Source organism: Macaca thibetana, chromosome 11, assembly GCF_024542745.1.
Source record: "Macaca thibetana thibetana isolate TM-01 chromosome 11, ASM2454274v1, whole genome shotgun sequence".
Taxonomy (NCBI): Eukaryota; Metazoa; Chordata; class Mammalia; order Primates; family Cercopithecidae; genus Macaca; species Macaca thibetana.
Window position 1 is genome coordinate 66,491,305 of NC_065588.1, and position 27,950 is coordinate 66,519,254.

The following is a 27,950-nucleotide window of genomic DNA, read 5'->3' on the forward strand; positions in this document are numbered from 1 at the left end:
CATCAGAATTATATGTGAACTTGTTAGAGATGCACGTTCTGGCTGAGCTCGGTGGCTCACACCTGTAATACCAGTACTCTGGGAGGCTGAGGCAGGAGGATTGCTTGAGGCCAGGAGTTCAAGACCAGCCTGGGCAACATAGCCAAGACCACATCTCTACAAAAATTTTTTTTTTTTAAATTAGCCAGACATGATGACACACACCTGTAGTCCTAGCTACTCAGGAGGCTAAGGCTCCTTGCTTGAGCCCAGGAGGTCAAGGCTGCAGTAAGTTATGATCATACCACTGTAATCCAGCCTGGGGAACAGAGCAAGACCCCCATCTCTAAAAAGAAAGGAAATGCACATTCTCAGGTCCCATCCTCAACCCAATGAATCAAAAGCTCCACCTGAGTTTCAGATTTAGTAGTTCTGTGTTGGGGTTCAACAATGTACAGGGGTCCTTTACATATTAGCTCTCACTCCTTATTCCTCCAACTTGGTCATGGTGTGTAATTCTTTTTATAGATTCCTGGATTTTGTTTGCTAATATTTTATTGAGGAGTTTTGCATTTATATTTATACAGGATATTTGTCCGTCCTTTTCTTGTGATGTCTATCTGATTTTGGTATCATAGTAATAGAATGAGTTGGGAATTGTTCCCCTTCTGTTTTGTTGGAAGAGTTTGTGATTATACACCATGATCAAGTGGGATTTATTCCAGGAATGCAAGTTTGGTTCAACTGCTAAAACCAATCAATGTAATAGATTACTAGCATAAGGACAAGAAAAGCATAATTATCTCAGTATACAGAGAAAAAAACATTGACAAAATTCAACAATCCTTTCATGATAAAAAAATTAGGAATAGAAGGAAACTTCGTCAACCTGAAAAAGGACACCTATGAAAAACCCACAACTAATATACTTAATGATAAAATATTGAAAGCTTTACCCCTAAGATCAAGAAGACGACAAGGATGTCCACACTTACCACTCTTGTTCAACATTGTAGTGGCAGTTCTAGCCAGGGGCAGTTAAGCAAGAAAAAGAAATAAAAGGCAACCAGATTGAAAAGGAAAATATAAAATTATTTTCAGAAATCACATGATCTTATATATAGTAACTCCTAAAGAACCTCCCCTAAAATTTATTAGAGCTAATAAATGAATTCAGCAAAGTTGCAGGATACAGTATCAATATACAAAAAATAATTATATTTTTATACACTAGGTATGAACAATCCAAAAATGAAATTAAGAACACAATTCTGGCTAGGCATGATGACTCACACCTGTAATCCCAGCACTTGGGAGGCCAAAGCAGGAGGACCGCTTAGCCCAGGAGTTCAAGACCAACCTAGGCAACATGGCGAAACCCCACCTTTACAAAAAAAAAAAAAAATAGCCAGAAGTCATGGCTCGTGCATGTAGTCCCAGCAACTTGGGAGGTTGAAGTTGGAGGATCACTTGATCCTGGGAGATTAAGGCTGCAGTGAGTTGTGATCATGCCACTGCACTCCAGCCTGGGCAACAGAGTGAGACCTTATCTCAAAAAAAAAGAAAAGAAAAAAAAAGAATATAATTCCATTTATAACAACATAAAAATAAAATGCCTTGGAATAAATTTTATAAATTTAACAAAAGTACAAGACTTATAACCTGAAGACTACAAAGCACTACTGAGAGAAATTGCAGAAGAGTTAGATAAATGGAAAGACATCCTTTGTTCATGGATAGGAAGACCTAATATTGTTAAGATGGCAGTATTCCTCAGGTTGACCTACAGATTCATTACAGTCTCTAGCAAAACCCCAGCTGGATGGGTTCTTTTTTCTTTTGGCATGAATTGACAAGCTGATTCTAAAATTCACATGGAAATGCAAGAGAACCATAATAAACAAAAACATCTTGAAAAAAAGAACAAAATAGAAAGATTCATATTTCCTGAGATACACTGGAGATATTTTAGATTTGGTACCATTTCAACAAAGCCAATATTACAATAAAAGAGTCACACCAATTTTTTCGTTTCCCAGTACATATAAAAATTACATTTATAGGCTGGGCGTGGTGGCTCATGCCCGTAATCCCAGCACTTTGGGAGGCCGAGGCAGGAGGATCAGGAGGTCAGGAGATCAAGACCATCCTGGCTAACACGGTGAAACCCCGTCTCTACTCAAAATACAAAAAATTAGCCGGGCATGGTGGTGGGCGCCTGTAGTCCCAGCTACTCGGGAGGCTGAGGCAGGAGAGTGGTGAGAACCCAGAAGGCGGAGCTTGGAATGAGCTGAGATTGTGCCACTGCACTCCAGCCTGGGCGACAGAGCGAGACTCCATCTCAAAAAAAAAATTACATGTATATTTTAGTAATGTACAGTACCATTATGTCTTAAAAAATGTACATACCTTAAATTAAAAATACTTTACTGAAAAATGCTAATGATGATCTGAGCCTCTAGAAAGTCATAATCATTTTGCTGGTGGAGGGTCATGCCTTGATGTTGACGACTGCTGACTAATCAGGGTGGTGGTTGCTGAAGGTTGAGGTGGCTGTGGAAATTACTTAAATTAAGACAATGAAGTTTCCTGCATCAATTGACTGTTCCACAAAATGTTTCTCTGTTGCATGTGATGCTATTTAATAGCATTTTACCTAAAGTAGAACTCGTTTCAAAATTGGAGTCAGTCCTCTCAAATCTCCACTGCTTTATCAACTCAGTTTAGGTAATACCTGGGTTAGTTGTTGTCATTTGTCATTTCAACAATGTTCACAGCATCTTCACCAGAAGTGGAGTCCGTCTCAAGAAACCACTTTCTTTGCTCATCCAAATGAGAATTTGCAAATCCTCACCTGTTCAGATTTTATCATGAGATTGCAGCAATTCAAGCTATACTTCTAATTCTAGTAGAATCTCTTCAAGCTCTACCTATTATTATTATTATTATTATTATTATTATTATTTTGAGATGGAGTCTCACCCTGTTGCCCAGACTGGAGTGCAGTGGTGTAATCTCGGCTCACTGCAGCCTCCACCTCCCGAGTTCAAGTGATTCTCCTGTGTCAGCCTCCCAAGTAGCTGAGATTACAGGCGCGCCGCCACACCCAGCTAATTTTTTTTTTTTTTTTTTTGGTATTGTTAGTAGAGACGGGGTTTCATCATGTTGGTCAGGCTGGTCTCAAACTCCTGACCTCAAATGATCTGCCCGCTTTGGCCTCCCAAAGTGCTAGGTTTACAAGCATGAGCCATCGTGCCCAGCCTTCAAGCTCTACTTCTAATTCTAGTTCTTTCCTCTTTCTACCACATCTGTAGTTACTTTCTCCATTGATGTCTTGAACACCAAAAGTCATCCATGAGGGTTGGAATCAACTTCTTCCAAACTCTTATAATGTTGATATTTTAACCTCCTTTCATGATTTACTAATGTTCATAATGGCATCAAATTGTTGAATCCTTTCCAGAAAGTTTTTCCTTTACTTTCCCCAGATCCATCAGAGGAATTAGTATAGCTACAGCTTTATGAAGTGTATTTTTTATTTTTTATTTTATTTATTTTTTGAGATGGAGTCTCGCTCTGCCACCCAGGCTTGAGTGCAATGGTGCGATCTTGGCTCACTGCACCCTCCACCTCTTGGGTTCAAATGATTCTCCTGCCTCAGCCTCCTGAGTAACTGGGACTACAGGTGCACGCCACCATGCCCAGCTAATTTTTGTATTTTTAGTAGAGATGAGGCTTCACCATGTTGGCCAGGCTGGTCTTGAACTCCTGACCTCAAGTGATTCACCCATCTCAGCCTCCCAAAGTGCTGGGATTACAAGTGTGAGCCACCACACCCAGCCCAAAGTGTATTTTTTAAATAATAAGACGTGAAAGTTGAACTTACTCCCTGATCCATGGGCTGCAGAATGGATGTCATGTTAGCAGGCTTGAAAACAACATTAACCTCCTCATTCATCTCCATCAGAGCTCTTGGGTGATGAGGTGCACTATCAATTAGCAGTAATATTTTGAAAGGAATCTTTTTTTCTGAACAGTAGGTCTCAACAGTGGGCTTTAAATACTCAGTAAACCATGCTGTGAACTGATGTACTGTTATCCAGGCTTTCTTGTTCCATTTCTAAAGCACAGGCAGAGGAGACTTAGCATAATTTTTAAGGGCTGTAGGATTTTTGGAATGGTAAATGAGCATTGGCTTCAACTTAAAGTCACCAGCTACGCTAGCCCCTAACAAGAGTCAGCCTGTTCTTTGAAGCTTTGAAGCCTGGACTTTCTAGCTATGAAAGTCCTAGGTCTTCTTCCAATAGAGGGCTGTTTCATCCATGTTGAAAATCTGTTGTTTAGTGTAGCCACCTTTATAAATTATCTTAGCTAGATCTTCTAGATAACTTGCAGCTTCTACATGAGCACTTGCTGCTTCACTTTGCACTTTTTTTTCTTTTTGAGACAAGGTCTGACTGCCACCCAGGCTGGGGTGCAGTGGTGTGATCTCTGCTCACTACAACCTCCACCCCAAGCTCAAGCCATCCTCCCACCTCAGCCTCCCAAGTAGCTAGGACCACAGGTGCACTCTACCACACCCGGCTAATGTTTGTATTTTTTGTAGAGGTGGGGTTTGCCCATGTTGCCCAAGCTGGTCTTGAATTCGCTCAAGTGATCCACCCTCCTCTCCCTTCAAAGTGCTGGGATTACAGGCATGAGCCACCATGCCCGACCCGTTTTGCACTTTTATGTTATGAAGATGGCTTCTTTTCATAAACCTCATGAACCAACCTCTGTTAGCTTCATACTTTTCTTCTGTAGCTTCCTCACTTTTGTCAGCCTTCGTAAAATTAAAGAGAGTTAGAGCATTGCTCTGGATTAGGCTTTGGCTTAAAGAAATGTTGTGGCTGGTTTGATCCTCTATCCAGAACACTAAACCTTTCTCCATATCAGCAATAAGGCTGTTTCACTTTCTTATCATTCGTGTGTTCACTAGAGTAGCACTTTGAATTTTTTTGCAGAAACTTTTCCTCAGCATTCACAACTTGACTGTTTGGCAGAAGAGGCCTACCTTTCAGCCTGTCTCAGCTTTTGACGTGCCTTCCTGACTAAGCTTAGTCATTTCTGGTTTTTAATTTAGAGTGAGAGATGACGACTCATCCTTTCACTCGAACCCTTAGAGGCCATTGTAGAGGTATTAATTGGCCTAATTTTAATATTGTTTTGTTTCAGGAATAGAGAGACCCCAGGAGAGGTAGAGAGACAAAGGAACAGCTGGTTGGTGGAGCACTTAGAAACACTCACACATTCATCGGTTAAGTTTGCCCTCATATGGGCATGGTTTGTGGCATCCCCAAAGCAATTATAATAGTAACATCAATGATTTCTGATCACAGATCACCATAACAGATAAAATAATCATGAAAAAGTTTGAAATACTTGAGAATTACCAAAATGTAGTACAGAGACATGAAGTGAGTGCATGCTGTTGGAAAAAATGGTGCCAATGGACTTGTTTTCAGGGTTGCCACAAACCTTCCATTTGTAAAAGAATGCAATATCTGCAAAATGCAATAAAGCAAGCAGTAAAACGAAGTGTGTCTATACAGCAAAGGTACAGTACTCAGGACTGTGTGATACTGAATAAGAATGGACCTACCAACCTATGGAATAGAACTGAGAGTCCAAAAAAAGAAAAAAGCCTATACATTATGGACAGTTGATTTTTTACAAGAGTGTCAAGAGCATTCAATAGGGAAAGAACAGTCTTTTCAACCAGTGGTGCTTGAACGACTGAATATCCACATGCCAAGGAATGAAGTTGAACTCTGATTGCACATTAAAATAATGGATCGGAGACCTAAATATAAGTACTAAAACTTTAATGCTTGAATATGATACCAAAAGCACAAGCAACTAAAGGACAAATAGATACATTGGACTTAATTAAAATTAAAAACATTTGTGCTTCAAGGGACACCATCAATAAAATGAAAAGACAACCATGAAAGAAAGAAAATATTTGCAAATAATATGTCTGATAAGGGTCTAGTACCAAAAAAAAATAATAAAGAATGCTTACAACACAAGACAAATAATCCAATTTAAAAGTGGGCAAAGGATGTGAATAGTTTTTTTTTTTTCCCAAGAAGGTATACAAATGGCCAATGAGCCCATGAAAAATGTTTGACATTTTTAGTCATTAGGGAAATGAAAATCAAAACCCCAATGAGATACCACTCCAGATCCATTACAATGGCTGTAAAAAAGGCAATAACAAGTGTTGTCAAAATAAATTGGAATCTTCACACAAGAATGTAAGAATGAAAAAGATACAGCCACTTTGGAAAACAGTTTGACAGTTCCTCAAAAAGCTAAACAGTTACCATATGACCAAGCAACTTCTTCCTAGTTATATATCCAAGAGAAATGAAAACATGTCCATGCAGAAACTTTGCACATGACTCTTCATAGCAGCATTATTCATAATAGCTGAAAGGCGGAAACAAACCAAACATCCATAAACTGATGAATGGCTAAATGAAATATGCTAATTCATACAATGGAAAATTACTTGGCTATAAAAAGAATGAAGTGTTAATACAATATGGATGAACTCTGAAAATGTGGTAAGTATAGGAAGCCAGCCACAAAAAAAAATACACGTTATGTGACTCCATTTACATGAAATGTCCAGAATAAGGAAGGAAATCTATAGAGACTGAAAGTAGATTAGTGGTTGCCTAAAGCTAGAAGGCATGGGCAGATTGGGAATGACAGCTAAAGGGTATAAGGGTCTTTTTGGTGTGATGAAAACATTCTAAAATTGGTTGTGATGATTGTTGCACACCTCTGTGCAATCTACTAAAAACCATTGTATACTTTAAATGGGTGAATTGGATGGTATGTGAATTATATTTCAATAAATCTCTTGCCCAATCATTCATAATAATGAATGATTGCTTTGCAAATTTTGGCATTTCAAATAACTTGTAAAGCAATGTATTATTCAGTAAGTGATGTTAAAACTGCCTATTATTTTTTGGAAATATATTTTAAAAACTAATTTTCTAAATTTAAAAACTTGTTTGGAAAATATTAGGAATCATCAAAATGTTATTTGGAAAATGGTTAAAAATATACATTTAATTAAAATTAAAATTTTAGTTTTGATGGAATAAAATTTTAAAGGTACAGAAATAAATTATGAAAGTACTAAATAAAATTTGGGTAAATATATTTTATACATTAATATTATATATGTGGGGTGGGCAAAGCTCTTCTAAACATAGTAGCAAGGACGGAAATCATAAAGGAATACACTGATTAATGACATAATGAGGGAAAACTTACACATTTTTTTGAACATTATAATTGAACAAAAAATGATAAATTTGGACAAATGTTTGCAACATGGTAGGGAAATGATTCAAAAGTCAACATATGGAGTACTTTTAGCAATAAAAGACCATCTCTTCAGTAAAATACTAGGCATGAACATGTGTAGGCAGTTCAGTGATGAATTACAAATAACAACATGAAAAATATGTGCTATCTCACTAAAAATCAAAAGAAATACAGTCATTCATTGTTTAAGGTGTTTTTGTGCTGCAAACATCATAGAGTGTAGTTACACAAACCTAGATAGCATAGCCTACTACACACCCAGGCTATATGATATAGCCTGTTGCTCCTAGGCTACAAACCTGTACATATAAGTGAACTGAATACTGTAGGCAATTGTAAAACAATGGTATTTGTGTATCTAAACATAGAAAAGGTAGAGTAAAAATACAGTATTATAATCTCATGAGACCACCGTCATATATGCAGGTTGTCATTGACTGAAATGACGTTCATTATTCAGCACAGGACTGTACTAATCAGATCATAACTACGTAAGGTGATAGACGTGCTGATTAGATTGTGGCAGTTGTTTCACAATGTACACATACATCAAAACATCACTTTAAATATGTACAATTTATATTTGTCAAGTATACTTCAATAAAGCTAAGGGGAAAAAATAAATATTAATTAATGCAATGTTGAGATACCTTTTCTGCCTATCAAGTTGGTACATATTAAATTGGTAGCAATATGGGGATGTGGGCAGTCTCGTGCACTGCTGGTGGCAACATATTGCAGGAGCAATTGCATGTCAACTTGGAGATGCATATCAAAATCCTGAAAAATACATGTGTTAGGTTCTTAGGGCTGCCATAACAAAGTACTACAAACTGGGTGGCTTAACCCAACAGAGATTTATATGTCCACAGTTCTGAAGTCTGTAAGTCCAAAATCAAACAGGTCCATGCTCCCCTGAAGGCTCTGGAAAAACAGCCTTCCTTGCCTTTTCCTAGCGATGGTTGTTGCCTGCAATCCTTGGCATTCCTTGGCCTGCAGTCGCATCACTCCAGTTGCTGCCTCTGTCTTCACATGGCCTTCTTCCCTCTGTATGTGTCTCCGTATCCCTCTCTTCTTTCTCTTATAAAAACACCAGTACAGCCAGGTGGGGTGGCTCACACCTGTAATCCCAGCACTTTGGGAGGATTACAAATAACAACAAATTGGGTGGATTACTTGAGGCCAGGAGTTTGAGACCAGCCTGGCCAACATGGTGAAACCCTGTCTCTCCTAAAAACATAAAAATTAGCTAGGCTTGGTGGTACGCGCCTATAACCCCAGCTACTCAGGAGGCTGAGGCAGGAGAATCACTTGAACCCAGGGGGCAGAGGTTGCAGTGAGCCAAGATCGTGCCACTGCACTCCAGCCTTGAGTGACAAAACAACATCTCAAAACAAACAAACAAAAAACACCAGTCATTGAATTTAGGGCCTACTCTAATCCATTGTGACCTCATCTTAACTAATTCCATCTGCAAGACCCTATTGTGTTCATGTAAATTTTAAATTTTTATATGAAAAAAGACTATATACAAAGATCAAAGATAAATGACAAAATGGAAAACTACACACTATTAATATTTTTTTGACCATCTGTAGCTTCTAAATTTCTCCAATAAAGAAGGCTTATTTTTATGAGAGAAAACTGAGAACTGTTACTTTAAAATAAATGCTCTGTGAAACACAAGAGACTAAATATTACAACGGAGAGGATCGACGTATTGAAGATGAAACTACCTTCTTACAAAACCATGCTGTTTTACTTAAATACCCATCTCTCCCATCCCAACTTAAGTCACCACGATAATGAATGACCAAAACATCTCAGGATTCACTAACAGAGTCTAGGACAGAACTGGGCACATCGACATTTGAGAAGCTACCTGGTATAATGGAAAAGACCAGTCTAAGTGTAGTGGCTCATGCCTGTAGTCCCAACACTTTTTAAGAAGCCAAGATGAAAAGAAAGTTTGAGAAGAAGAGTTTGAGACCAGCCTAGAAAACATAGTGAAACTCTGTCTCTGAAACAATTTTTTTTTTTTAATTAGCCAGGTGTGGTGGTACACACCTGTAGTTCTAGCAAGACGGTAGGATCGCTTTAGGAGTTTAAGGTTACAGTGAGCTATGACTATGCCACTGTACTCCAGCCTGAGCAACACAGCGAGACCCTGTCTCAAAAAAAAAAAAAAAAGAAAAAGAAGAAAGAAAAGGCCCATGTGCCTGAATCCAGATGCTTCTTATTTAAAGGTGAACATCTATAGGTCAGTCACTTAACCTCTTGATCAAGAAACCTTCACAAGCTGAGGACTATAGTTGATATAGATAATGTTCTAAGCAAATATTATTGATAAATACTTCTGGAATAAATACATCTTGGTATTTGTATTTGTAATTACTGAGGTGTCAAGCGGGGAGAATTTCACAGATGAGGACAGAGTTTAGAGACTTTGTCACAAACTTTAGAATTGTTAGTTCAACAAATGTTTATTGAGTATCTGCCATGTTACAGGCACGATCCTAACTGCTGTGAATGCAGCCTGATTCACAAAACCCCTACTGGGTTGGAGCTTTCTTTTCGGCAGTCTCTGGAGGACATCACACAGTGTTGTGGTGGGGTGCATTCACTCTTAGATTTGAGATAGCATCTTCCTCCTCAATCTGCTGAGCTTTCTTTCATCTAGCTTTATCTCCCATGTCCCTGTGATGTACTGAATATTTTCTTCTGGTTAATATCAAACACCTTTCGCTTCAGTGTTTTTAATGAACATACATTTGATTTTGCGTAAGAGTTGGATAGAAAATTAATAGCACAAATTTATAGCCTTGAAATTTTTCAGGGCTTCAAAATTCCCATTGAAAATATGCTGAGCATCTTCAGTGAGTGCCGAATTGTCTTTATTTTTGGAAAGATAAATTCAGTAATGAATCCTCAGCAAGTTTAATTGCCAAAGAAATGTTCTTCAAAAATACAAAATTAGAAACGAAAATGAGGAAACAACCACAAATACAGGAAAAGTTAAATGAACTTCAAGTGAATACTTTGATCAATTCTATGCCGATAAATTTGAACTCATAGGATGAGATAATGATTCTCTAGAATAATATAAACTTCCCAAATAAAACATTCTATAGAGATTTCTAAAAAACAGACCAATTGCCATAGAGGAAATGGAGAAAACTGTCAACGAACTACAACCGTAAATGTTTCCAGGTCAACTCTGTGAAAACGGATAACTTCAATCCTACTTTAAACTATGCCAGAGAAACAGAAATAAGGAAAACTTCCAAATGCTTTTCATAATTTTATGAATACATTGAAACAAAAACCTATAGTAACATATATATACGGATGAAAATTATAGGACAGCTTCTGTTAAGAATATTTACTTAAAATCCAAAGTGAAATTATTAATCTCAGTGATGGAGGTATCAGAGGTTTCTAAATTTTATTTTTGCTTATCTCTGTTTTCTAAAAACCTTTTTCAGACAGTCACATGCCTCGTTTTGTAAGTCTGAGGCAATGTGATAGTGGAGATCTTGTTTCAGAGATTACAATATATGTTTTTATAGATAATGGGGTCTGTCTTCAAAGTGGGTCTAATTATATAAATTTTCACAGATTGATTTCATAAAAATTAAATTTTTTATGTAGTAAATGTACCACAAATAAAGACAGGAAAAATGAGGAGGGATATTGGGATTGTGAGACAATTTTTTTTTTTTTTAAACTATATAAAGACTCTTAAACAACAATGAGAAAATGACCAAGATAGGCAAAGATCATGGATGGTCAATTTGCAGAAAAGAAACATTCACTTAAAAATGTAATGTTTCACCATCAGAAAACTTTAATTGTTGCGTTTTTATTTGTTTCTGTTTTGTTTTTGTTTTTGTTTTTTTGTTTTGTTTTATTTTGTTTTTTTAAGGAGATGGGGAAAGGTGCTCTCATGAACTTCTGGTGGAAGAGCAACTCATGCAATTTCTTTGGAATACCATAATTACAATTTTTGAAAATATATGTCAGCTTTTATTCCTGTTCTCACACATGTGTGCATAGATGCTGGTACAAGGAAGTTTGTTGCTGTTTTGTTTGCAATTGCAAAAGGCTAGAAACTTCTATAATGTTTTTCATTAGAAGACCAATTGATAAATTTTGATACAACTATGTAGTGAGCATTCAAGAGAATGAGACCTCTATCTGCACACATGAGAGCACTAAGATATTTTGGTTAGTGAAAGAACAAAGCAATAAACAGAAGAGTGTGCTCACATTCTTATTAACATAGAGTATAGAGAACATCTGGAAGAATGCACAATGACTGTTAAGCATAACTGCCTGGGGTAAGATTCAGTCAGAGGGAGACATTTCATTTTGTGACCTTTCCCACTGTTTGCATTTTTACGTTGTGTGTCTGTCATGCTTTATTTTTATTATTATTTTTTTTTTTTGGAGGGGAACAAAGTTTATTGCTTTCTTAAGCTTTTTATCATATATTTCCAAATTATACTAAATAAGTAATAAAAAGGTATAATTCCAACAGCTGTGTGTGAAAGAACCTATTTTTGCAGATACTTGTCTGTACAGGATATTGGCTATGATTTTCATTTTTAGCAGTTTAATTTTGCCAGCACCTTTGGTATCTAGTTTGCTTGAACATTTCATCACGTGTTTGTGGGCCATTTTATTTCTTCATTGGTGACTCACTGGTTCGTCTTTTTTTTTTTTTTTTTTTTTTGTTGTTGTTGTTGTTGTTGTTTTTTTAGTGAGACAGAGTTTTGCTCTTGTTGCCCAGGCTAGAGTGCGGTGGTGCAGTCTTGGCTCACTGCAACCTCCTTCTCCCAGGTTCAAGCAATTCTCCTGCCTCAGCCTCCCAAGTAGCTGGGATTACAGTCGTGCACCACCATGCCCAGCTAATTTTGTATTTTTAGTACAGACGGGGTTTCACCATGTTAGTCAGGCTCGTCTCGAACTCCTGACCTCAAGTGAGTCACTGTGCCTGCAGTTTTTTGTTTTTGTTTTTAATTGTTTTAATTTTTGTGGATATATAGTAGGTATATATATTTATGAGGTACATGAGATGAGTTTTGATGCAGGCATGCAATGTGACATAAGCACATCATGGAGAATGGGGAATCTATCCCCTCAAGCATTTATCCTTTGAGTTACAAACAATCCAGTTATACTCTTTAAGTTATTTTAAAATGTACAATTAAGTTATTATTGACTAGAGTCACCCTACTGTGCTATCAAATAGTAGGTCTTGTTCATTCTTTTTATTTGTATTTTTTGTTCTCATTAACCATCCCCATCTCCCCCACAGCCCTCCACTACCCTTCCTAGCTTCTGGTAACCATCCTTCTACTGTCTCTGTCCATGAGTTCAATTGTTTTGATTTTTAGATCTCTCAAATAAGTGAGAATATGTGACTATTGTCTTTCTATGCCTTGCTTATTTCACTTAACTTAATGATCTCCAGTTCCATCCATGATGTTGCAAATGATGGGATCTCATTCTTTTTCATAGCTCAATAGTACTCTATTGTATATATGTACCTTATTTTCTTTATCCATTCATCTGTTGATGGACACTTAGGTTGCTTCCAAATCTTACCTATTGTAAACAGTGCTACAACAAACACAGGAGTGCAGACATTTCTTCAATATACTGATTGCTTTTCTTTTGGGTATATACCCAGCAGTGGGATTGCTGAATCAGATGGTAACTATATTTTTAGTTTTTTGAGTAACTAAACTGTTCTCCAGTTTAGTTACTCAAAGCTGTTCTCCAAACTGTTCTCCCTAGTGGTTGTACTAATTTACACTCCCACCAAGAGTGTACAAGGGTTCCCTTTTCTCCACATCCTTGCCAGCATTTGTTATTGTCTGTCTTTTGGCTAAAAGCCATTTTAACTGGGGTGAGACGATATCTCATTGTAGTTTTGATTTGCATTTCTCTGATGATCAATGATATTGAGTACCTTTTCATATGCCCATTTGCCATTTGTTTGTCTTGATTATAAATTTTTAATTAACATAGCAGTGTGACTTCAGATGTGCCTCAGCTCCCTCACCTGTAAAACGAGGATTATAATATAATAGTGCCTGTCTCCTTGGGTTATGAGGAAATGAGTTAATATATGGAAAGCACCTAGGATAGTTCCTTGCATATGGTAAGCGTTCAGTGAATGTTTGCCCTTGTTATTATGAACATAGTTTTGAAAATCAAATTGCACCCTACTTTTATTTGAGGGTAAAGGGTAGTATTCCACTGCTCCAAACCCTTGTGTCACCCAGAGATAACTGTTTTTAACTATTTTTATGGCTTTACTTTTTCTGGTTTTTACCTCTGTGTTTCTAAACAATAGGTTTTCTGATGAATGCAATTGAGATACTGTTGACCGCCTATGATGGATTATATGGACTTAGCTTTCTTACACCACACCATCCCACCCCATTGTCCTCTCTTTACTCTTTAAATAAATGTGATTCTATCATAATTTTTGGGTAAATTAATATTGAGTGCTCAACTTATTTTAGCTATGTAAAGTACTGTTCACTTCTATAACTTTTTATTTTCCTTGAGCTAAGAATCATCTCCCTTTTTTATTTTCCTACTTTCCTGTGTACCTTTCTCTAATTTTTCCAAAATTCTCCTACAGAATTGTAAAACCCATTTGTATACTGTTTGTCATATGGCCATTCTCAATAGGTAGTCACTTAGTTCCACATTTCTCTCACTCTTTTTAAACATTTCTTGGCCAGGCGTGGTGGCTCACACCTGTAATCCCAGCACTTTGGGAGGCTGAGGCAGGCAGATCCCTTGAGCCCAAGAATTTGTGACCAGCCTGGGCAACGTATTGAGACTCTGTCTCTACAAAAAATAGAAGAATTAGCTGGGCATGGTAGCATGTGCCTCTAGTCGCGGCTACTCGGGGGGCTAAGGCAGAAAGATCACTTGAGCCTGAGAGGTTGAGGCTTCAGTGAGCCAAGTTCACACCACTGCACTTCAGCCTGGGTGGCACAGTGAGACCCTGTATAAAAAAAATAAGATTAAATAAAAATTTCGTGGGACACCATCTGCCTACTTCTCATACTGAACTGAATGCACCTTAGGCCTGCTGCATCTCTCTTGTGTTGAGTACCTTGTTTCCTTGATCCCATGCCTTCTTCTTATTCTTAATTTATTCCTTTGTTTTGATGGAGTACATCCTCAAATAGCTTTCTGAGAATGGGTAAATGGGAAGTAGAATTTGTAGGCCTACATATAGATCAGAGTTCTGTTTCTGAGGATTTAACACGCTCTAATCATGTTACTTGAAACAAGTTTACTATTTGTTAACCAGTGTCCATAAAATACTGTAGGACTATACCTCCATCATTTCTTTGAAGAGAAATAAACAATCAGATGTTCTGCCCAAAGTTATGCTCAATGAGCTCAAATTTTCTCATCCATCAAAAGTGATCATAGGCTTTAAGTACCTCCTGGCACACTGCAGAGTATTCCTTGGAGTCTGTATATCCCAGTATGAGGAAAACCAACCCAGATTAACAACTGCATATTATCACAAGTTGGGGCAGGTGCTAGTATAAAAAGAGAAGGTGCCTTGGGAATGTGAACCATTTGCTTCTGAAATTTATTTGCCAGCAAGTCCTGCTTCAGCCTTGTAAACCCCAGCTTTATGTTTTAGTGAGTCAAAATAGCCCAGTGTACAGTGGGGCCAATGGTAAATTGATGTTGCATGGTCAGGCATTCAGACCCTACTGAGACCCAGTAACAAACCACTTGTTTCTCAAAAGGAGAATAGTCATTTGCCAAAGAAAGCATGGGTTTGCTTTATACCATCAGGGCTCTCTCTGGGCTCCATATATCCCCTGATCTATCACAGACTCTTGTTTATTATTGAAGCCACTGAGCCATAGAGATGAATTGAGACAGCTTCCTGCTCTGTAGCCTTCAGCAGGTTTTCCTGCTCTGGTTGCCACTGAAAGCTGGCAGATTCTGGGTTACTCAGTATACAGATCAGAGAAGCAATCCCAAGTGTCAGTATATGTTTCCTATGAAGACGCTATACTTTCAGGATCTGTAGGAACAGTCATAAGAGACTTCATGGACTCCCTGGGCCTATTGTGACACTAACTTGGGCCAGAACTTCCTTTTCCCCTGACCCCCATGAGCTCTCATTCTGAGCACAGGTGTACTTAGAGTCCCCAGGGATTAGCGTTAGCATAGAGCCAGTGATCAATAATATTCTGAATATCTGCCCTTTCTGCTGTATACTACTCTGCTACATGTCGGCATGTTCTGCTAGGAAAGGCTAGGAGATTTTCAGTAGGTACAAATTGAGGTGCTACCACAAGGGCTTTAAGTATAAACCAGCCCCCTCACCCTTCCTCTAAGGAGCTTTGGGCCTGGGATTGGCTGAGGAGTCCTGCCTTACATCACTTTGCCTCATAGATTTCACTTCATCAAACCTCAAGTGTTTTTATACTTTCAGGTATGTAAATCAAGAAGAACCTTAGAAGATTATCCATTTATTTTAATCCTAGATGTCCTATGATCTCAGCCACTGTCAAAGATCCCTGTGGCTCAAGTCATTTTTTTTTTTCACAAATACTTTTATTTTTTATTTATTATTATTATTTTTTTTAGAGAGAGGGTCTTGCTTTGTCACCCAGGCTGGAGTGCAGTGGCACAATCATAGCTCACTGTAACCTCAAACTCCAGGGCTCAAGCTATCCTCACCTCTCAATCTCCTGACTAGCTAGGACTAAAGGCATATACCAGTACAGCCAGCTAATTAAAAAATATATATTCTGTAGACAGAGGATCTTGCTATGTTGCCCTGGCTAGTCTCAAAGTCCTGGGTTCAAGCAATCCCCCTGCCTTGGCCTCCTAAGGCTCAGGGATTACAGGTGTAAGCCGCCACACCTGGCCTATGTTCACAAATTCTGTGGGTCAGAAATTTAGAAATGACGCAGAGAAGAATATAGTCTCTCTCTAATCCATTTGGATTAATCAAAGGTCCCATTTGGAAAATTCAAAGGCTGGAGGATGGAGGCTTATCTGCAGGCCCATTTACTTACATACCAGGCAATTGATCCTGGATGTTGGCTAAGTACCTCAGTTCCTCTCCACATAGGCCTTTCATGTGATCTGTCTTAATGGGCCAGTTTGGGCTTCCTTGTAGAATACTGTCTGGAGGCCAAGGACGAGCATTCTCGCGAGAGATGCAAGCAGGTGCTTTATCACCTTTTCTTATCTAACCTTGAAGTCACACTGAATCATTGCTGTAATCACAGGCTCATGTATGTGCTAAGGAAGAGAAGCTAGACCCCCACCTCTCAATCAAGGAATGCCAACATCACATTGTAAGAGTGTGTGAAATGGGTTGTATATTAATGCAGCTCTCTTTATAAAACATATTCTGCTACGAATAGGAAGCACCAATTTTTTTAATCATCACCATACTGGTTCTAGAGGACTTATAATAGACAGGGCTTGTTGATCCCCTTCATGCAGAAATGATGGTTGTAAATATTTCATTGAATATATATCCATACATACATTGAATTTGTGTACCTTATAATACACAATATAGCTACCAGTAATGCCATCAGTGAAGCCATCTGAATGTGTGCATGAACATTTAAGAACGTTTTATTTCATTTCAATGTCATAAGAGTATTGACCATCTCCATTAGAGAAATGCAAACCACAATGAGATACCATCTCACGCCAGTTAGAATGGCGATCATTAAAAAGTCAGGAAACAACAGATACTGGAGAGGATGTGGAGAAATAGAAATGCTTTTACACTGTTGGTGAGAGTGTACATTAGTTCAACTGTTGCGGAAGACAGTGTGGTGATTCCTCAAGGATCTAGAACCAGACATACCATTTGACTCAGCAATCCCATTACTGGGTGTATAGCCAAAGGATTATAAATCATTCTATAAAGACACATGCACATGTATGTTTATTGCAGCACTGTTCACAATAGCAAAAACTGAACCAACCCAAATGCCCATCAATAATAGACTGGATAAAGAAAATGCAGCACATATACACCATGGAATACTAATGCAGCTGTAAAAAAAGATGAGTTCATGTCCTTTGCAAGGACATGAATGAAGCTAGAAACCATCATTCTCAGCAAACTAACACAGGAACAGAAAAGCAAACACTACATGTTCTCACTCATAAGTGGAAGTTAAACAATGAGAACACAGGGACATAGGGAGGGAAACATCACACACTGGGGCCTGTTGGGGAGAGGGAAACCAGGGGAGAAACAGCATTAGGAGAAATACCTAATGTAGATGAGAGGTTCATGGGTGCAGCAAATCACCAGAGCATATGTATGCCTACGTAACAAACCTGCGTGTTCTGCACATGTATCATGTATCCCATGACTTAAAGTATAATAAAAAATAATAATAAAATTTAAAAAGTATTGACCATCTCCTCAAGGATTTTAAATTCTGATCAGGAGTCACTAAACAAATGTTTATAGGCTCTGTCATGCTTGTTATAATTATTAGTAGCTATTGAACTTCTTCCAGATTAAAATTTCTTGTTTTGGTGTGATTGCTTCTATTTAGATTCAACTTCTATTTTTGGCAAAGATCGTGTGGTTTTTTTAAAATTTAATTTAATTTAATTTAATTTAATTTTTTGAGACAGAGTCCCACTCTGTCACCCAGACTGGAGTGCAGTGGTGCAATCTCAGCTCACTACAACCTCTGCCTCCCAGGTTCAAATTATTCTCCTGCCTCAGCCTCCTGAGTAGCTGGGATTACAGGCTCCCGACACCATGCCTGGCTAATTTTTGTAGTTTTAGTAGAGAAGGAGTTTCACCATCTTGGCCAGCCTGGTCTTGAACTCCTGACCTGTGATCCACGTGCCTTGGCCTTCCAAAGTGCTGGGATTACAGGTGTGAGCCACCACGCCCAGCCATGTTTTTATTTTCTAACTCTCAAGCTAAATGAAGTGTTTTGAAGATGGAATGCCATGCCGAACTTTTCAGTCTTAATAATATAACCAACCTTAGCAGTCTGCCTGAATGCAGAAGTTAAGTGAATATTATTCAGTTCCAAAAATCCAGGTGTCATATCAACATATATAATAAATTCTGACTAAAAAAACTATGCATTGGAGGGTAGGTGTATTCTCTGGAAGGTAGTGAGCAACTTTTCAAAGAAACATTTAGGGAGAGAGGAGTAATTCTTCAGTGAATAGTAGGTCAGATAATTTGGGCATTTTCCAACACCATCTCCCATGCCCCTTGTCCTCCAAGCACATTAGATGACTCAGTCTTTCTGGAACTTCTGTACACGGCGTCTGTACATTCCATTTCTTCTGGGGATGTCACCTTCCCAACCCATTCTCTAACAAGCAAATTCCTGTTCAGCCTTAAAGACACAAATTAAAAGTCCTCTCTTCTGTGAAGCCTTCTCTTATACTCTGGAGGCCAAAATATTCACGTCTTCTTTTGTAGTCACAAAGCACTTTGTAAATATGCTACTATTACTACACTGCTTGCTTCGGGGGAGGTGGAGACGGAGAGAGAGGGAGAAGGGAGTGAGTAATATCTAATCTTTGTTTCCTATGCAATACTCAGCAATCAAGAATAGTTTATTGCATAAATTATCAATTCTAAAAATCTGTCATTCCAAGGGCAGGAGAGCTGTTGAAAATGCAGATTCCTAGTCTTAATGAATCACACTTTCAGGAGGATGGATCTTTTTGACAAACAGTTCAAGTGATCAGTGAAACAGACTTTGACCATCTCTGCTCTAGGCTGGGCACCACTCTTTCTGCCCAGCCCACTCTTGCCTAAGAGCTCATTTTAGCTTCTCCTGTTCTTAGTTAACCTTGCTTTTCACATTTTCTAAGCCATTTATTTAACTCTGAATTCTTCCATAAGATTACTTTCATTTAGCTTTCAGATATGGATGTACATTCTGGACTGCCTGCCCTAGAATTTAGTCTTTTAGCTGACATATAATTTCATATATGTTTGTTCAGTTAACCTACATTGATAAGAACTCTGTGTGTGTGTGTGTGTGTGTGTGTGTGTGTGTGTGTGTGTGCCCATGCACATATGCACCCACAACATTTGAAACATGGAGTTTGTTTGTTTGTTTGTTTTTGAGATAAGATCTCGCTCTGTTTCCCAGGCTGGAGTACAGTGATCACGGCTCACTGCAGCCTTGACTTCCTGGTCTCAAGCAGTCCTCTCACTTCAGCTTTCTGAGTAGCTGTGACTACAGGTGTGCACTACTATGCCTGGCTAATTATTTAATATTTTGTAGAGATGGGATCTCACTTCATTGCCCAGTGTGGTCTTGAACTCCTGAGCTCAAGTGGTCCTCCTGCCTCATCCTCCCAACATGTTGGGATTACAGGCTTGAGCCACTGCACCTGACTGTTATGGAGTTTATAAATGGCTCAGTTATACTTTTTACTTCACAGTGTTTTTCTGATTATATGCTCATATTGTCAAAAGTATCACTAAAACTACAATGATAGCTGACAGATATTTCTTACAGGAGTTCAGAAAATGAGGGATTATGGTATAAAACATAATTAAAACTGTTTTCCAGTAGATAATGTTTTAAGAATTCATTTTCTAACCAAATTTATTTGGAAGTTATTTAATCAGCTACATGCATTCTAGTATTATGTCTTTCACTACTACCCTCCCTAACCAAATGAAGTCAAGAGAAAAACTGGAGAAACAAATTTCCTCATTTCTGTTTCTTAGATAATTCCTAACAGAGAACCCAGTCCCTGATATTTAACTAAGTAGACCACAGGATTTATGCAATAATCTTTAAATGATTCAGTAACAGAAGAAAGTTAATTCTGCCTACTCTGCCCAAATGACTGAAATGCAGTCCTCTCAAGACACTTATCACAAAGAACCTACTCAAGAACGAGTCTATTAAAATATAAATCCCATTGTGGTTGGCAGAATAAAAATGCTATTATAAATCTTGATAAACCCTAACATAAGATAATGGAAAACTAAGTAATAATAATCCATGTCATATGACAATAGTGTCGTTTCTTAATAAACTCATTAGAAGACTGTATGTTATTCTTGTCAGGATAGCCCACTCAGTTCCATGAACTTTGTTCATGAATGCAAAAGTCAAAAAATCTTTTTCTAAAATTTTATTTAGAGAAGTTACTTCATCCAAGTTCAGGCAGCAAACAACATGGGCTCTAGTGAAGGTTATTTGTGCAATAATGATATTAGAAGCCTGGAAATGCTGCCTTTGCAAATGAAAAACAAAATAGGTCAGAACTATATGAAGAAATTTCTCTAAGGAAATGCTATTGTCCTCCATGACCAAAGGCATTATGTCTATAAATTCACCTAAGTGAAATTACATCCATGGCACCAGAAACCAACCCTGAAGCCAAACTGAAACAGGAGGGAACACGCAAAGACTTACAGTGCATTTCTCTGAGGATGTACCAGGAAAACAAAGGACTGCAACAGACTTGCCTCGACCCATCAGCTCTCAGGAGGACTACATCATTTCCATTCCAATAAAAATACTACACTGGTGCTCCGAGAGAGGGATGCAGAGGGCAAGGGATCTCCTTGTCCTAAATCAGGAGCTCCAAAGAGAGAAGACGGAATCCCTAAAGATAGAGATATGGAAAGCAGCAGTTAGGACCACTCTGCAGTCTGAATCCCAGCTTTTCCATTTGTCATTGGGACCTTGAGAACATTTTCTTCTTCTTTTAGATAGTCTCGCTGTGTCACCCAAGTTGGAGTGCAAGTGGCATAATCTCAGCTCACTGCAGCCTCCGCCTCCCGGGTTTAAGCGATTCTCATGCCTCAGCCTCCTGAGTAGCTGGGATTATAGGTGTGTGCCACCACGCCCTGCTAATTTTTGTATTTTCAGTAGAGATGGGGTTTCACCCTGCTCTCCAGGCTGGTCTCAAACTCCTGACCTCAAGTGATCTGCCTGCCTCAGCCTCCCAAAGTTGGGAATCCCACACCTGGGATTACAGGTGTGAGCCATGGTACCTGGCCAAGAAAGTTTTCTTAAGTCCTTCTGTCCCTCAGTTTCCTCATCCAAAAATGGAAGTAATTATAATATTTGCTCGTTTGAATTAATGCAACACTTGACATATAGTCAATAAATGTTAGCTGTGATGATGATGTTACCATGTAGGTTGTTATTTGTGCCTCCCCAGATGAGAGACATTCATGGTGGAACTATTATGAAGCCTGGAAAACGACCAGGCTTGAACAATCTAGAATTAAAAGGCATTTGTATGATTGAGTTCTCGAGTTCTTTTTCCAGAACCGTGCTTTGGACTTTAATTTCTAATCTGTATAAAAATTCTGACAATCTACGACGATCCACTAAATGAATTGAGAAGGAATCTAGGGAGGATCTGAGTTAGGCTTCACAGTAAGTTGAGAAAAAGATTTAAGGAATGGAGCCATAATGATTTTCAAGAATTTGGTGTTTGCCTTAAAAAGTTTAGTTTTCCAGACCAGGTGTGATGGCTCACACCTGTAATCCCAATACTCTTAGAGGCCAGGGTGGGACAATTGAGCCCAGGAGTTTGAGACCAGCTTGGACAACAAAAGGAGACAGACACCTCCATAAAAAATTACCCGGGTGTGGTGGAGTAGCTGTAGTCCTAGCTACTCAAGAGGCTAGGCAGAGGGATCGCTTGAGCCCCGAGAGTTCAAGGCTGCAGTTAGCTGTGATCTCGCCCCTGCACTCCAGCCTGGGTCACAGAGCAAGACCCCAACTCTTAAAAAAAATTTCTTTCCAGGCAATGTTAGTTTTAAAAAGTTACTAGAGTATTAGAAGTATAGATCACTTAATCTATGTAACTTTTTGGAAAAAATGCAGTGCATAAAAAGAATACTCAAATTTTGATCTCAGGTTATTTTCTCCAGTGTAAAAAAGTACTTTCCATCCAAAATCCATCCACACAACCTCAGACTTTCCAAAAAAGCGAGAATATATATTTTTTTTAATCTCACATGAAACTTCAACATACCTAATACAAAACTTTACACACTCAGTGAAAGCTTTTGTTTGACCTTTTCAGAAGCATGTCAATGTAATTCTTCTGGTCAAATCTTAGGTTATCATTTGAGAGAAACATTTCTTTTAAACCCATTTCTCCCCAAAAAACTAAATAGCAAAGGGTTCAAACTGAGTTAATGTACAAATATTTAAAATCTGTTTTGATTACATGTGGTTAATTGTTCTTTCCTAATGCACTTAGTATATCTCTTGTGTCAAGTATACCTAATTGCAAAAAGGGTTCTGATGAATTTTTAGGCTTTCACACTTCACACTTTCTACCTCCAAATTGAGAAATTTCTCCTTCCTAGAAGAGCACAATAAATTGGCACCTACTCACACTTTATATACTAATTGACTATAATGCAGAAAAAAAATGTATTTTAATAGAAGGAAACAAAATATCCAACACCTTAGAGAAAGTAAGCAATAGGAAAATCATGGTCCTCTTGTGAACATTTTTCTAATGCAAAGTACTGGCCCCTAAGGAGGGACCTACCACACTCCTCCTCATTGCTGGCTGGAATGTTGGCTTAGTCAGGGTTCCCAGCCATCTCCCCAGTGGGCAGGATCTCTTCTGGGAAAAATACTGTGACAGTGTTTGTAGTCCTGCCTTCTGCTGGGTTCTTTCTTGGTGTACCTCCAAGAATAGAATCATAGAAATGTAGAGCTAGAAATTATTTTGGAGATTTTGCATATTTGAAAAAATGAAGTCCAGAAAAGGGAAGTAATTCACCCAAGGCCTAACACCTAATAGACAGTAGGACTGGAGCCCTATCTAATGGCCTCCACGGCTTCCAAATCCAGCTGCTGCTTTGGAAGAACTCAGAATCCATAATTTCACAGACATTTTTAGCTTTGTATTACTGTTATTAATAGAAGTAGAACTATATGTGCAGAGGATAAACATTCAGTGATTCAATCGTTAAAGTAACATTTGCATAACATGTTGTGAATGTATTCTATATAATAGACAATAACCAGATTTACTAAAATTTATAATGTGTTTATATATTTTAAAAATGTTTAAACACTGTGAAAATAATGTCATCATCTTCAATAAAAATGTACCCGTGTTATCATTAACTAATTCAACCAACATTTTTGCCATTTCACCGTTAGCAGACATAGTCATGAGTGTGAAAAGATAGAAAAGACAGAAAACAGTTCTTGTTCTCACCTCGCCAGCAAACTGGGAAGGCTGACATAAAACAGACAAGTATGATACTGTGTGTTTCCAGCTGTGATATCACGTGGCGTGAGTCCCATGGCAGCACAAATGAGGGGCACTTAACTGTGGTAGAAGAAAAAGAAGGTTCCCTCAAGTAGGTAACACCAAACTTGAATCTTTAAAAAAGGAGAATTAGGAACAAAGGGCATTAAAAGGAGAGAGAACAGCCTGTGCCAAGCAAGTAGGTTGACAGCACGTGGCAGATTTGGAGAGCAAGTACATCCATATGGCTACATCCCAGAATTAAACAAGGGTGAGGACAGGCAGGGACCAGATCACGAAGAGCTTTGTGCATCATGCTAAAACATTTCAGTTTTACCAGAAAATAATGAGATGTTGAATAATTGTATGCTATAAATTAAACAATGTGACTGAAATTATACTATAAAGCTCTATGTTTTGTTTGGTTTGGTTTTTGCCTGCTCCTTAATATCAGATACCTTGGTAAAACACCTAAGAGTACAATGTGATAAGACCACCAGAATCTGATTGTGGTTGTAGAGTTGACGAAAATCTCAAGGTCTGCATCTATAAAATGGAAATTGTTATAGGGTGGTAAAAAGTACATAAGTCCTGTTAAGCATTTATTACAGTGTCTGCTGTATTGCAAACACTCAATAAATAGAAACTGGCATCATCTTCATCATCAATGTAAAAAGCTGAATTGCAGAAAATGGATTAAAATGCCGAGAGTTGATTTTAACATCTGGACTTAAGAGCAGTTGTCTGATTCTGCTTAATCTATATTGCTTAGAATAATAGAGCCCCTTTAAGAGAACTACTTTGTCAGAGGCATGGCTAGGAAAAGACATCAATTAGCAAAATACATTGATGTATTTGAAAGGAAATTTTCCACTGATTTTGTTGTCCAAGAGAGTGTAAGAAAAGAAAACTTGAGTTTCAGCAGTTAGGAGCAGTATCCTGAGAAGAGCTGTGTGCTTGAATTTATTGGTTATAGGTAGAAGAGAGAAATGCCAAGGTTCATAGATAGGAACTGGGGATAAAAATAAACTTTTTTATGCCTCCCTCTGTTGACGGACAGGTCCCCAAAATAGAGAGTATATTATGCTTTTAATTTGCTATTACATGATAACTAATTGTTTATAAAATACTCTTATACCATAATGACTGAAGTTTATTTTTTGCTGTGTTTTTGTATTTGGAATACTTTCTGTCCTTGTGCCAAATTGGAAATTTGAAATATAGTTCAGTAATTTCAATTTGGTTGTATTTAAAAATTAGGCAGGTCTAAATTAGATTTACTGTCTTTATAATGCCATCTTTCTATAAACAATGACTATATCTCAATATTCCATAAAATAATAGGTTTACTTTCTGTATTCTATTTTGTTAGTGCTCCTATATCCCTCCCTGTAAGAGAGAAAATCAGAAGAATTTGGAAAGTGTCATGAATTGGCAACAGTACTGGAAAGATGAGATTGGTTCCCAGCCATTTACTTGCTATTTTAATCAACATCAAAGGTAAGTTAATATTTGCATGTGCATATTAAAATTGTTTGTAGACTCTGCAACTTATTACACTGATATATCATCAATTATGCCCACTTGACAGCATGGAGATAGCCTCAACTCTTCCTAGCATGTAGTTAGGGAAACCCATATAAAGAATCTACAGAACAGAGAAAAAGACCTGTGTTGTACACCTTACCTTCTGAATACACTACAAAATGATAGTGACTTCAGGTAGGAACATTACTTTTCATTCCCTAAGAATTACAGATTGATGCACATGACCTAAATAATGTGCAGATTTGCCAGCACTTTTAGACTGCATCGAATCTTACCTTTCCTTTTCCTTTCTATTCTAATGAAGTGTTAATAACATGAGTTCACCTGTTCACAAAACCTTACTTGACTTAGTACTTAGTTTATACCATATAAACCATCTAAAGATAGTTCCTTGGACTAGGGCACTTTGGTACCCACTCAGATTAATCAGTAATTTATTCATCAAATATTTATTGAGTATTCACAATTCCTTGCTGTCCATCTCCACTTGGATATTCCAGGGTTACTGCAAACCTTCACTTGCTCCCATCATCTCTGTCTTAGAAAATGGCATGACCATTCACTCATTTACCAAATCCAGAAACCTTTGAGTAATTCTTAGTTCATTTTTCTCCTTTGTACTTTGTAACCTATGTCACCATCATGTTTTTTTGTTTGTTTTTAGACAGTCTCACTCTGTCGCCCAGGCTGGAGTGCAGTGGTGAGATCTTGGCTCACTACAGCCTATGCCTCCCAGGTCCAAGTGATTCTTGTGCCTCAGCCTCCTGAGTAGCTGGGACTACAGGCACATACCACCACACCTAGCTAATTCGTGTATTTTTAGTACAGACAGGGTTTCACCATGTTGACCAGGCTGGTATCTAACTCCTGACCTCAAGTGATCTGCCTGCCTCAGCCTCCCAAAATGCTGAGATTACGGGTGTGAGCCACTGGGTCCAACACATCATGTTATTTTTACCTCTATCATGACTCTTTTCTGCCTCCCCACTATCACTGTCTTAGTTTGCATCCAGATTCTCAGCTCCATTAACGCAATAGTCTTCTAACAAGTCTTCCGCCTCCACTGTGGACCCACTCCAAGCCACTCTCCATAGTACTGCCAAGGTAATCTTTCTAACACATGAGTCTAATCAGGTTACACTGCATAGTTTCCAGAGTAAAGCTCAAACATCTTGGCATGGCCTATGTCAGAGACCTATTGCTGCATAACAAACCACCCTAAACGTAGTGGCTTAGTACAGCAATGACACATTATTTTTTATGATTCTATGGGTTGGCTGTGCTCATTTGCAGTCGGATGATGACTGAAATAGCTGCATGGTCCAAGATGGCCTCCTCCCTCACATGCCCAGCAGTCAGTGCTGGCTGTCAGCTGGGGCGCCTCAGTATCCCCACCACCTGGCCTCTCATTCTTCAGTAAGCTAGATTGCCTTCCTTACAACATGACAGCCTCAGACAGCATTTCAAGAGAGGCAGGTCTCGGCTCTGGATTTGAATAATATCACTTCTGACACATTCTATTGGTCAAAGTAAGTCATAAAGCCAGCCACATTCATGAGGTACTGGAGTAGGCTTTGCCACTGGATAGGAGGAGCTGCAAAACATTTGTCACCACATTTAATCTACCACAGGATACAAGGCTTCTCAAGATCTTGTCCCAGACTGTCACTTCTCCATCCTCATTTCCCTGCTCATACTCTTTGCAATAGCCATTCTGAACTATGTGCACTTCCCAGAATATTTCATACTTTTATATGCATGCCTTTTTGTTTGCTTTTCCTGCTTCTTGGTGGCCATACCGGAAACTCCTCAGATACCACCTTCTCTAGGGTGCCTTCCTTGATCCCCAAATTTGATTTAGTTCTATATCAGTTGAGATGTGATTTGTTGAGGTAATCAGAATTTTGACTCAAAGCATCATAAGAAATCAGGAAATATATTATTTTATACATCAAGAAATGCAAGGCCAGGCATGGTGGTTCACGCCTGTAATCCCAACACTGTGGAAGGCCGAGGCGGGAGGATCACTTGAACCCAGGAGTTCAAGGCCAGCCTGGGCAGCATAGGGAGGCCTTGTCTCTACAAAAAAAAATTTTTTAATTAGCCGGGCATGATGAGGTGCCCCTGTAGTCCCAGCTACTCAGGAAGCTAACATAGGAGGATTGCTTGGACCCTACTAAGCCTTGAGAGGTTGAGACTGCAATGAGCCATGATCGCGCCACTGTACTTTAGCCTGGGTGATAAAATGAGACCCTGCCTCAAAAAAAATAAATAAATAAATAAAAATAAAGAAAAAGGAAGAAAGACAGAAAAATGAAAATGAAAGAGAAATGCAGAGGTGGACAGATGTCAGGGTTGTTTGATGCAATGACTTAGTAGTGTCACCAAAACCCAGCTCCTTTTCACATCTCAGTTTGGCCTCAAGATGGCTCTTTTCACAGTTATAATATAGTTGCTTCAGTTCCAGGTGTCACAGCCAGATGCAGCAGTGTCCAAAGAGAGAAAGAGCCTGTCTTTCTTGATGCATTTTTCTTGGGATTTGGAAACCTTTTCCCATCTTCCCACAGGCAACCTCCCCTCATGTATCCTTGTTCACAGTGAGTTCCTTTGTCTACACCTAAACCGGTCACAAGAAAGAACAATCAGAATCAACCCCTGACTTGGGGCTAGTGTTAAGTCACGTGGAAAAGGGGTATACCCCTGAGTAGATTTGGGAAGGAAGAAGAAAGGGAACAAGGTGTTGTGGAACA

General features: G+C 38.5%; 1 protein-coding gene across 1 annotated transcript in view; it reads left to right on the top strand.

The window, feature by feature from the left end:
- KCNMB4 (potassium calcium-activated channel subfamily M regulatory beta subunit 4) overlaps positions 1–27,950 on the top strand; it is a 65,524-nt gene that overhangs the window by 9,788 nt on the left and 27,786 nt on the right. The window contains exon 2 of the mRNA XM_050746594.1: positions 25,025–25,152. Coding sequence (XP_050602551.1) covers positions 25,025–25,152 — 128 coding nt within the window. The remainder of the gene's footprint in view (positions 1–25,024; positions 25,153–27,950) is intronic.